The sequence below is a fragment of the Haematobia irritans genome, chromosome 2 (assembly GCF_050003625.1).
Source record: "Haematobia irritans isolate KBUSLIRL chromosome 2, ASM5000362v1, whole genome shotgun sequence".
NCBI classification, from domain to species: Eukaryota; Metazoa; Arthropoda; class Insecta; order Diptera; family Muscidae; genus Haematobia; species Haematobia irritans.
In genome coordinates, this window is record NC_134398.1 from 116,022,072 (window position 1) to 116,033,404 (window position 11,333).

Below are 11,333 nucleotides of genomic sequence, written 5' to 3' on the forward strand. Positions count from 1 at the left end.
TAAAGTGTCAACCATCAGCGAGCGCGCATCAATTGTTCTATGCCAAGATTAAGTGTAAATAAAAGAAAACGCGAACAAAGGTTCGAATAGCAAAAGACACGGCGACAGTCAAAAATTTGATAGTGTTTTTGGATTATAAAATCGAGACATTGTGATCAGAATTAAAAGTTAATAAAACGAAACCATAATACATTTGAAAGCTAATATAAAGTGTTAAATTCAATAATATTGCCCCGTGAGGCCGGTCAAAGGTTTATTAACAACCAACTGAAAAGTGATTTGTGTGCTCCGGGAAAGGGAGTTAAAGAATAGAATCCCCTCTTCTGCCCCGAACAAGGCTAGTGACATTAGCGCTGCGTGAGTAAACATAATACACTAGGGGAAAGTGCTAGTGAAAGGCCAGCTCCAAGTGTTGTTTGTGTAAGGCCGGAGAGTTGGGAATAGGCCCCAACATATGGTCCTTGTGATCCGTCTTTTCATGAAAACCAGCATTGAAATATTCGTCTGAGTGGAATATTCATCAAATAGAAACCACAAAAATTATACCCAGGCCCAAGCAATTTGGAGAAAAGGTATGTACATTATCATTTTTATTTGAGTGTGGAAAGATATATGTGCATACATTGGCCCTTTCTCTGTCCCATACTGTGCATTACATCTGTCACTGCCTCTTCTTGCGACAAGAAATACAATCAGAAAGAAAATAAAAAATTTAAATAAATTTTGGAAGAGAAAATAACAGTTATAAATTGGATCCAAAATTTATTTACTAACATTGTTGGTGTAGATCGTCAACCAACATTATTTTTCTGTTTCACATATGCATAAACATATATACGTGCAGCCAGTGGGTTTTGTTTTTGTACCCAACCGGGATTTTTCGTCTGTCGGCTGATGCAAAATTTGGCGGTTGGTTTTTTGGCATTGTTTTTCTGTCCCTTTGCATTTCGTATAACAATTATCGCATCACATATTTACATGTGGGGGACAGTGGAATGTAAACAAATAATTTAAGAGAACGATCATTGAGAACAAGTTCTCGGGCTTTTAAGAGAACGGTGGTTGAATGTTTACCTTTTTTGAATGCTGCTTCACATTGAATTAGAATCAATTGAACTTGAGTTTTTTGCTATTAAAGAAGGAACAGAAAACACTCAAGAAAATTTAGCACACTTGTAAAAAGTACAAGACAGTGAGTTGCTATTATAATTGTCCCATGGACATACATACATCGAAAAAAGAATATATGTATATTTTTTCTATGCCTTTCGGCTGGTTGCAAAAAGAAAAATAAGAGATTTTCTTAATATCTTAAGAAGGGTGTTTTTTATGATTGCGCACACTTTTAAAGAGTATTAGTCGGCGAATCATTTTATCTGTCTCTCAGCAACATTCACTTTCTATTGATTTGCATTTGAAAACCCAAAGCAGACCCAAATATTGCAAACCGAGGTACAGTGGTACACGAAAAATTTTTGAATTTGTTGCCAGGGTCATATGATACTATAGCATATTGCTCATATGTGGAAAAGATAAACAAAAATTCTTGAAAATAAAATTTTGCCTCAAGGAGGAATTTGAATTAAAATACAAATTGGTTGGAACAATCGAAATCTATTCATCTATATTAAATTGAGAAGGATTTAAAGTTTGTATTAATACGGAGAAACATTGAAATATTGTAAGGAGAAATTGGACTATTACTGTTTTGACTGTTAAATGGTTCTTAAAATTCCAAAGTGAAAAAGGAAACTACTGGACTGCCTCAAATTAAATTAAAAATTTGAATAATTTCAACAATATTCTACCTCTCGTTAAAACTATTGAAAAAAATCGAAGTTTAGAGCACATTTTAGCCCACAAAATGTCTCAAGTGGAAAATTTATAGTTGGGAAAAGTTTTGAATGCAATAAAACCGGGGAGAATTTATGCGCTTTTTGAAATTGAAATTTTTTCCTCTTCGAATTGTTGCCTTTCTTTGTTTGTGTCTCAGTAATTTTCGAAAACATTACTCTGCCTCATCTTTTTCACACGATTTCTCTGCCTCTTTTTGGGATTACTGTTACGTTGCCTCTTGACTGAATTTGTGCTGTTGAGTTCAATTCAAACAATAGGTGGCATTGAGATATTAAAATAAATCATTTGCAAATAAATTTGTTCCTCTGCATATTGGTAGCTTCTCTCGCACTGATTTGATTTAAAAATTAGTAAAATTTGCGGAGAGAAGTCTTGCATCGAGTTACTCTCTAGTTTTCGGAGAGTGAATCAGAGTCGAACAACTTTTTATCTGTCCCTTCACACGCAGCTGTGCAATATTGGTCTTTCTCGAAGCGAAAGACTTGGTTATAGTATATCTGTCTCAAGTAAAGATGGGATTGTTAGAAGAATATCTTGTATTGTCCGATGAGTATATTGCTTATGAGCAGACTTTGAAGCAGTCAGAAAAAGTGCAACACAATGAATTGTCAATCGAGGCAGAACAACAGGAGGTACAGGGTATGTACGCAGAATGGAAGGATGTTTATAAAAAATGTATTGCTGACCCAGAATGCGAAAAGAAAGATAAGACCACAATAAGAAAAAAGAGGATAGAAGTTCATAGCGCATATATTAAATACATGGCTATAATTGGGAGCATTAAATCAAAAATAAAGGAAGATTTAGCTCCCCCAGTCCAGAAGTCGGGTAGTTCTATTGCTGTCCCACCATGCGATACAGAAATTTTTCAAGGTGATTATTTGAGCTGGCCCAGTTTTAGGGATTTGTTCACCGCCATATATGTCAACAATAAAAAGTTAAGTGCGGTAGACAAATTATATCACCTTTTCCAAAAAACCACTGGCGAGGCAAGAGAGATAAATAGGCATATTCCTTTGACATCCGAAGGTTTTGAAATTGCGTGGGAAAACCTTCGTAATCAATATGAAAATAAACGTATCGTAATCAATAATCAGTTGCGAACAATATTTAATCTGCCTCAATGTGCGCAGGAGTGTTCCAGCGGTTTAAAGAAGCTACAGCGAGAAATTAACAACGCCATATCAGTTCTTAAATTGTATAAAATAGATATTGGTTCATGGGATCCGATATTTATATATCAATGTTCGTCAAAGTTGCCAAAGTTAACATTGTCTCTGTGGGAGCAATCGGTGGCTCAGAAAACGGAAATACCTAAATGGGAGGAACTTGATAAGTTCCTAACTGAAAGATTCCATGCGTTGGAAAGCGTATTGGACATTTATGGTCCACAAACGTCGAATTCTTCTCTGTCTCAGCGGCAGAAATACAGCAATTTTGACAAATCGAAAAATTTTAAAGTGCATCACACAAAGGTGAATGCCCAAAAATGTAATGTTTGTAAAGGAAATCATTTTTTGCGCTCTTGTCCCAAATTCATGAGTATGAATTACAAAAATAGAATTTCTATAATAAAGAGAGACAAATACTGTTTGAATTGTCTCACTCCGGGACATATGGTGGCTGAGTGCCACAGTCAGAAAACTTGTTCTGAATGTAGGCTGAAACATCATACGTTACTACACAGACCGAATCTCCCTCAAAACGGAAATAATAACCAAAGTGATAACAGTACAAGTGCACAATCGTCACAAAATGGGAATATACAGTCCACAGTAGAACAACCATCAACGTCGACGTCCGGAAACGTGAGGGCGTACCACACATCGGTTTCAAGAAAAACTATGCTGGCTACGGCATGGGTTACGGTTATAAAAGATGGTCTGTCTCATAAAGCGCGAGCGCTTATTGATCCATGTGCGGATGACTCATTTGTCTCTGAGAGACTGAGAAAATTGTTGAATTTGTCAACACGAACGATATCAGCTGATATATCAGGGTTAGGTGGTGAACATCTTACGAAATGTACTAAATTGGCAATTCTTACAATCGGTTCTGTATTCGACAAGAACTTTTCTTTAGATATAGATGCACTAGTTGTCCCTGATGTTACGGGAAATATTCCCACCCACTCATTGGAAAACTTTTCTGCCTCTCAATTGCCAAAGTTAAAATTTGCTGACCCACATTTTTTCATAAGCGGTCCTGTGGATATCCTCATAGGAGGAAATTTATATCCACTAATTTTACTCAATGGAGTACAGCACGGCATTCTTGGTTCGCTGGTCGCCCAGAAGACAGTCTTTGGGTGGATCGTGACTGGCCCAACGTCCAATAGAACTTCGATTAATGTGTCTCGAGTTGCTCATTGCACGAGGGTGTCGATAGATAAGCAGCTGTCTCGGTTTTGGGAAATTGAGGAACTTCCGAGGGAAGATCCATTGTCTGAAGAAGATAAGATATGTGAAAGTATTTACCGATCGACTGTGAAAAGAGATTCCACTGGAAGATATACCGTGGATTTGCCGTTTAAAACTGACCCAAAAGTGGGATCGCTTAGTAGCTCGAATAGATATGTAGCTCTAAGTCAATTTTTACGAAACGAACAATCACTGGCTCGAAAGCCTGAACTTAAAGCGATGTACGACGACGTCATCAACGAATATTTGTCTCTGGGACATATGGAAGTTGTAGAAGCTCCAAAGGGAGAATCAGAACCTTGTTTTTATCTGCCTCATCACGGCGTATATAAGCCCGAGAGTGTTTCCACTAAGTTGAGAGTGGTATTTAACGCCTCGTGTCCCTCGGCGAGGGGTCAAAGTCTGAATGACTTGTTATATGTTGGTCCAGTCTTGCAGAAAGACATTGTGACTCTAATTTTGAATTGGCGATTATATAAATTCGTCTTTAATGCGGATATCACAAAGATGTATCGGCAAATCTTTGTGAATCCCATACATGCCCCGTACCAACGGATTTTGTATCGATCGGACCCAGATATGGAAATAAGAGATTACCAATTAAGGACGGTAACATTTGGCGTCAATTGTGCGCCGTACTTGGCCCTACGTACATTGCTCCAATTAGCAGAAGATGAGGAAAAAAGGTTTCCTCTAGGGTCAAAAATATTAAGAAATAACATGTATGTTGACGACGCGCTTGCAGGCGCACATTCTGTCTCTGAGGGCATACATGCAAGAAAAGAATTAGAAGGGATTCTTTTGTCGGGTGGATTTCAACTACGAAAGTGGACTTCAAATGTGAAAGAAGTTTTAGAAGGCTTGCCCCGAGATAGGCTATTAAATGAAGATTTTTTGAATTTTGATGACAAAAGCTCGGCGAAAACCTTAGGAATCAGGTGGAACGCCAAAAATGATTCATTCTATTTTGTCTCTGAGAAGTTGAGAGACAAAGAAAATTTTACGAAAAGAGAAGTATTATCGGTTATAGCGCGACTTTTTGACCCGTTGGGTTGGCTGTCCCCGGTGATTATTACAGCAAAGATATTTATGCAACAGCTATGGCTGGATGAGATTGAATGGGATGAATTCCTCAAACCGCTGTCTCTGATTAGATGGAAGTCTTTTATACAAAAATATGTTGATATCGACAATATTAGTATCCCACGATGGATTCGATATTGCCCCGATTCCGAAATTGAGTTTCATGGATTCTGCGATTCCTCGGAGCTTGCATATGCAGCTGTATTGTATTCGAGGGTAAAATTTGGTGGTGAGGTACATACAAATTTACTTGTTTCAAAGTCAAGAGTTGCGCCTATCAAGAAACTGTCCCTACCTAGGCTGGAGTTGTGTGGAGCTCTGCTTCTTGCAGAGTTAATAAGTGTATTTCTTCCTCAATTGGATGTCTCAAATCGTCCGTTATATTTATGGTCGGACTCAACTATAGTCCTTGCATGGCTTAAAAAACCACCGCATACGTGGACTACCTTTGTGGCAAATAGGGTTGCTAAAATTCAAGAGAAGGTTGGTGATTGTTGGCGTCACGTTTCGACCTTTGATAACCCCGCTGATCTAGCAACCCGGGGGGTGAATCCTTCAGAGTTGAAGGAGAATGCTCTTTGGTGGTCGGGACCACCATGGTTAAAAGATGAGGAAAGATATTGGCCATCGAGTATAAATGTTCCTGAAACAAATATTGAGGCAAAACCAGTTCAAGCTCATATCACTAGATCAGCGGAATTTGAAGATATACTTGAACGATTTTCCTGTCTCTCGAGGGCAATTCATGTTATTGCTTATATATTTAGATTTTTTCATGCTACGCATCCTGCCTCCAAAGGAAACAAGAAGTTTAACAACTTTCGTTTAACATCACTCGAATTGACATCAGCTAGGAATCGTCTACTTTCACTGTCTCAAAAAATTCATTTTCCTCAGGAATATTCTGCTCTGTCTCAACGGAAGCAAATTGATTCTAAAAGCTCGCTCTTAACATTGACCCCGTTCATAGATAAATATCAGCTCATTCGTGCGAATGGCAGACTAGGATCAACTTTGTCGCTGTCGTATAGTGAACGACATCCAGTTATACTGTCTCATAGGAGTTGTTTTGCTAAACTCTATGTTCGGTTTATTCACAAGTTGACCCTACATGGGGGTCCTCAGCTCATGCTCGCTACTATACGCCTGGAATGTTGGATTTTGAGAGCAAAGAATGTAATAAGAACTTGCGTTCGGGATTGTAAAGATTGCGTGATAGCACGTAAAGCCAAGCAAGGGCAAATAATGGCTGCCCTTCCCCCCGAGAGGACAACGTACAACAGGCCTTTTACAAACACAGGTGTGGACTATGCGGGTCCATTCGACCTTAAGAATTTCTCTGGGCGAGGTTGTCGAATCACCAAATGTTATATCTGCCTCTTTGTCTGCTTCGCTACTAGGGCAATTCACCTCGAAGTAGTCAGCGATTTATCTACCCCGGCATTCATGGCAGCATTAACTAGATTTGTGTCCCGACGAGGCTGTCCCCATAAAATATTTTCCGACAATGGTCGTAATTTTGTGGGAGCCGCTAGAGAAATTAGAGCTAATTTTGCGAAGTCGCTGGCAGAACTTAAAACAGAAGCTGTTCTACTTTATGGCCACCAAAAGTTGGAGTGGCATTTCATACCTGCCTCGGCTCCTCACATGGGAGGTTTGTGGGAGGCAGGCGTGAAGAGTTGTAAAACGCATTTAAAGAAAATGTCTGGTCAGATTCGTCACACCTATGAAGAATTTAGTACCATATTAGCCTCAATTGAATCCTGTCTCAATTCGCGGCCGCTTACTCCTATGACTGAAAGTGTGGATGATTTTTCGGTATTGACCCCAGCTCACTTTCTAGTAGGCTCATCTTTACTGTCCCCAGCTGAACCGGAAGAAATTTCAAGCAAAATATCTCTTCAAAATCGTTGGAGTAGGCTCAAAATTGTACAACAAGATTTCTGCCGCAGGTGGAAGTCAGATTATCTTAAAGAGCTTCACAAAAGAAATAAATGGCAGAGGCCCTTAGAAAATTTGAAAATAGGTGACATGGTTGTATTGCGCCAAGAACCGGGAGCCCCTAATGAGTGGCGTCTCGGTAGAGTCACTAAAGTGTATTCGGGCTCAGATGGTCAGGTTAGAGTTGTCGACGTGAAGACATCGTCTGGATCAATAACTCGTCCGGTGCATAAACTTGTTTTGTTGCCTCGATCAGAATAAATTTCCGAAATTGTCTGCCTCTTTTCCACACTGTCCCATGTCAACCTTTCTCCGGGCCAACACTAACGAAAATGATTTCTGTCTCTCTACAGTTATGGCTCAATATCAAGAGGAATACCGCTGCCTCATGTGCAACACAAGACACTCGCTGAAGCTGTGTAGACGCTTCTTATCACTGTCCCCATCGGAGAAAACACGCTATGTCCACCAGAACCGTGTGTGTGAGAATTGCTTAGCCTACTCACATGAAATTAATATGTGCAAGAGCGGGCCTTGCCGTATTTGTTGGTTTGGTCACCACACATTGCTGCACCCAGTGGATGCTCTAAAATATCAATGGGTAGATATGACAGCACTGGTGTTAATGCGGCGCTCGAAAAAGGAAGAGGAGTCTAAAGTGGTTCGCATTTTGATGGACCCTAATGCCCCAAAGAGCTATTTTGTGCCAAATAATCCATATTTGACGTTCGACTTCGAGGAAGAACCAAGACTTCCAATTGAATTCATCCTGACGGATCGCCACAACGAAGTCAGAACGTTGACAGCTATGTTAGAGCCGAGGTTTGTCCCATCGCCTTACACTCCTCTTCGCCCAGTTCGACCTGCGTCAGTATGGGATATGTACGGTCTTGAGGATGTAGCTGACTGCTCATTCTACTTGCCCAGCAATTGTGCTGTAATTTTGGGGCAGGATGTTGCCCAGCGAGTGTTGGCCTGCCCGAGAAAGAGAAGGATACACTATATATCCAGAATACTATTTTTGGATGGTCTTTTTTTGGAAGTATGGAGGTGGATCAAGAGGCTTGGGAGTCTACGACGAAGCATGATTCTCTTTATGTCCCTTAAGGACATGATAACGATTTACATTTACAGGTTTTTATGTCCCTTATTGTCTTGCTATACCAAATGAATTTGAAGTTTTGCTTTGCCCCTGGATGGGCTTGAGATATTATATGAAATGGAAGTTATGAATGCCCCCTGGAGGGGCTTTAATTATTTCGATTTATTGCTATAATGCCCAGAGTGGGTTTGGATTATATATATTAACCCTTTTGATTGTCGCCGTTGTCCCACATGAAATCCTCCTTTGACACCCAAGGAGAGGGAGAGAAAGAAAAGAAGTAAATGACTTAAGTAAAGTGTCAACCATCAGCGAGCGCGCATCAATTGTTCTATGCCAAGATTAAGTGTAAATAAAAGAAAACGCGAACAAAGGTTCGAATAGCAAAAGACACGGCGACAGTCAAAAATTTGATAGTGTTTTTGGATTATAAAATCGAGACATTGTGATCAGAATTAAAAGTTAATAAAACGAAACCATAATACATTTGAAAGCTAATATAAAGTGTTAAATTCAATAATATTGCCCCGTGAGGCCGGTCAAAGGTTTATTAACAACCAACTGAAAAGTGATTTGTGTGCTCCGGGAAAGGGAGTTAAAGAATAGAATCCCCTCTTCTGCCCCGAACAAGGCTAGTGACATTAGCGCTGCGTGAGTAAACATAATACACTAGGGGAAAGTGCTAGTGAAAGGCCAGCTCCAAGTGTTGTTTGTGTAAGGCCGGAGAGTTGGGAATAGGCCCCAACAATATGTTTGCACTTAAAAATAATATGATAAAAATTCGAGAGTGCAAACATATAATTTTTACACCCAAACATATGACAAACAGTCTTTGTCGTCCGTGCAAGGCTCCCACTTATGTAAACGTCGACCGATTTGGCTAAATATTTTCACAAAACCCACATATGTCTTACATATACCCTTGTAAAATTGTCACTGCTAAATAGGAAAAAAATTTTAAAATTCCTCAAATTTACCAACAACTTTAACAAATATGTATCGTCCGATAAATCATAAAGGCAATTTTGCACAATTCATAAAACGGGCTTTAGATATTTTTCATATTTTTCTATAACGTTGTGTTTCGTCTCAGAACCTTAACCGATTTAAATTCTAAGTCTAGTGATTTTAAAGAAGTATGTTGTGCAAATCCGTTTAGATTTAAGTAATGCAGACGGAAAGCAATTTAACACAAATTATTCAGTTATTGTAAACAAAAAATCGAAAAAGAATGTAGTTTCTCACTAGCCAAATGTATGTTCATGCAATGAAACAAAAAGTTTTCATAAATCCAGAAGACTATGAATATATAACCGTGCGAAATCTTTGACAAATAACATTTATTGTAGTATATAAATATCTGCCAATAAAGAATTTACTAAACGGAGAAGCATTAGATAAAGCTAAAACTTTATAGACTGAACTTATAGGTTCAACTAATGTTTTATTTCATGAAATTGAATAAAAAATAGACATCAAAATAACTCGACAATCAATTTATAATAGCCCTAAAAGTACCCTACGGGAAATTGGTGCAACTTGCCACTGACGGACCTATCACAGAACTGGTACCTTTGCTCCAGTTAGTTGCAATTTTCACATTTAGTGAAATAAAATTATCAGAATAACCTTTTGTTCGACATATTTCAAAAGTTTTTTTTTCATTTCGGGTTCGATTAGGAGCCCAAATTGAAGGAGATTTCTAAGAGTTTGTCCGAGACTAGTTCCTGAGGACCTGTTTATGGGTTGCTCCTGCTAAATTGTCCCAGGACGTGTCATTTGGGATAAGTCCAAGACGCGTCCTAAAATGTAAGTTTACTCCGTCAATGACAAACCCATGTTAAAGTGGACGGTCCCTTCCATACGTTTTGATCAGAATTGGGACTGGTCCATACACACCAGGGACTAGTCCTGTACCATTTCTGTGGTTGATCCATTTCCCGTAGGGTAGTTCCACACTTTTCCCAGCAAAAAATTGGGAGTTGTTCTAAAGGCACAACTTTAAAAGCACTTCCAAAAATGTCTTCACAAAGAAGTTAACTATTTTAACTACATAGGAAGTTTTTTTACTTCATTTTTTTATATTTTAATGCGAAATTTTTTGTTTTCTTTTTTCAAATAGTTTAAAGAAAGAGTAAGAATAAATAAAATGGTACAAATTATTCAAATTTTGCCACAAAAATGCTAAATCCATTATAGAAAAATCGATAATATTTGAAAATATTCGAGAGAAAACGTTTCAAACAATGTTTATTTGAGAAAATATCACAAAATTTTTAATTCACATTCAAAACACTGAATTCGGATCACACCTTAAGAAGTGATGCAAATTCATTGCAACGGCTGTTGAAACTGTGGACATTCGTTCTATGACAAGTTCATATTACATTAATCGCTTCTCCGCCAATTTTGTACCACTTCCAGACCCAAAACGAACATTTTCACTTCTTTTTTGGCGACGCTTTTTGGCAGCATTATTAAGATATTAATTTATGAAAGAATAGTTTTAATATCAATTACTATTTTTTATTCAACTAAATAATAAGTTCAACCACAGCTTTATTTCATAAATATCAGACTTCTAGCACAACCCATGAAAGTCTTTAGTGGAACTTTGTGCGTTGTACGAGTATATACTTGTTTAATTTTTATAAAAATGTAAAATCGTAAATAGGTTTTCAAATTCTGGGGGGTGGGCTAAAATTTTTCTCGGGGGTCTAAGCCCCCTCCCCAGGCCTTCCTACGCTTATGCGGAGAAGACTATCAAAAGCGAGACTTTTGAAAACCGAAGATGACTTTGTTATTTTAATAATAGAAGCTTTAAAAATTCAAGAGTAGGCGTTCACTTTAAATACACAGAAAAAAAATTCACGAAAGTTATTCCAATTAAAGCCTTTTTTAAAGTTTTAGAAAAATATTCAATTAAAAAT

General features: G+C 38.2%; 1 protein-coding gene across 1 annotated transcript; it reads left to right on the top strand.

Moving 5' to 3' along the window:
• Nucleotides 1-2,369: 2,369 nt before the first annotated feature.
• On the top strand, nt 2,370-7,562 carry LOC142225014 (uncharacterized). Its single transcript, XM_075294790.1, has one exon. The coding sequence runs from the start codon at nt 2,370-2,372 to the stop codon at nt 7,560-7,562; it is 5,193 nt and encodes a 1,730-aa protein (XP_075150905.1).
• The last annotated feature ends 3,771 nt before the right edge of the window (nt 7,563-11,333 follow it).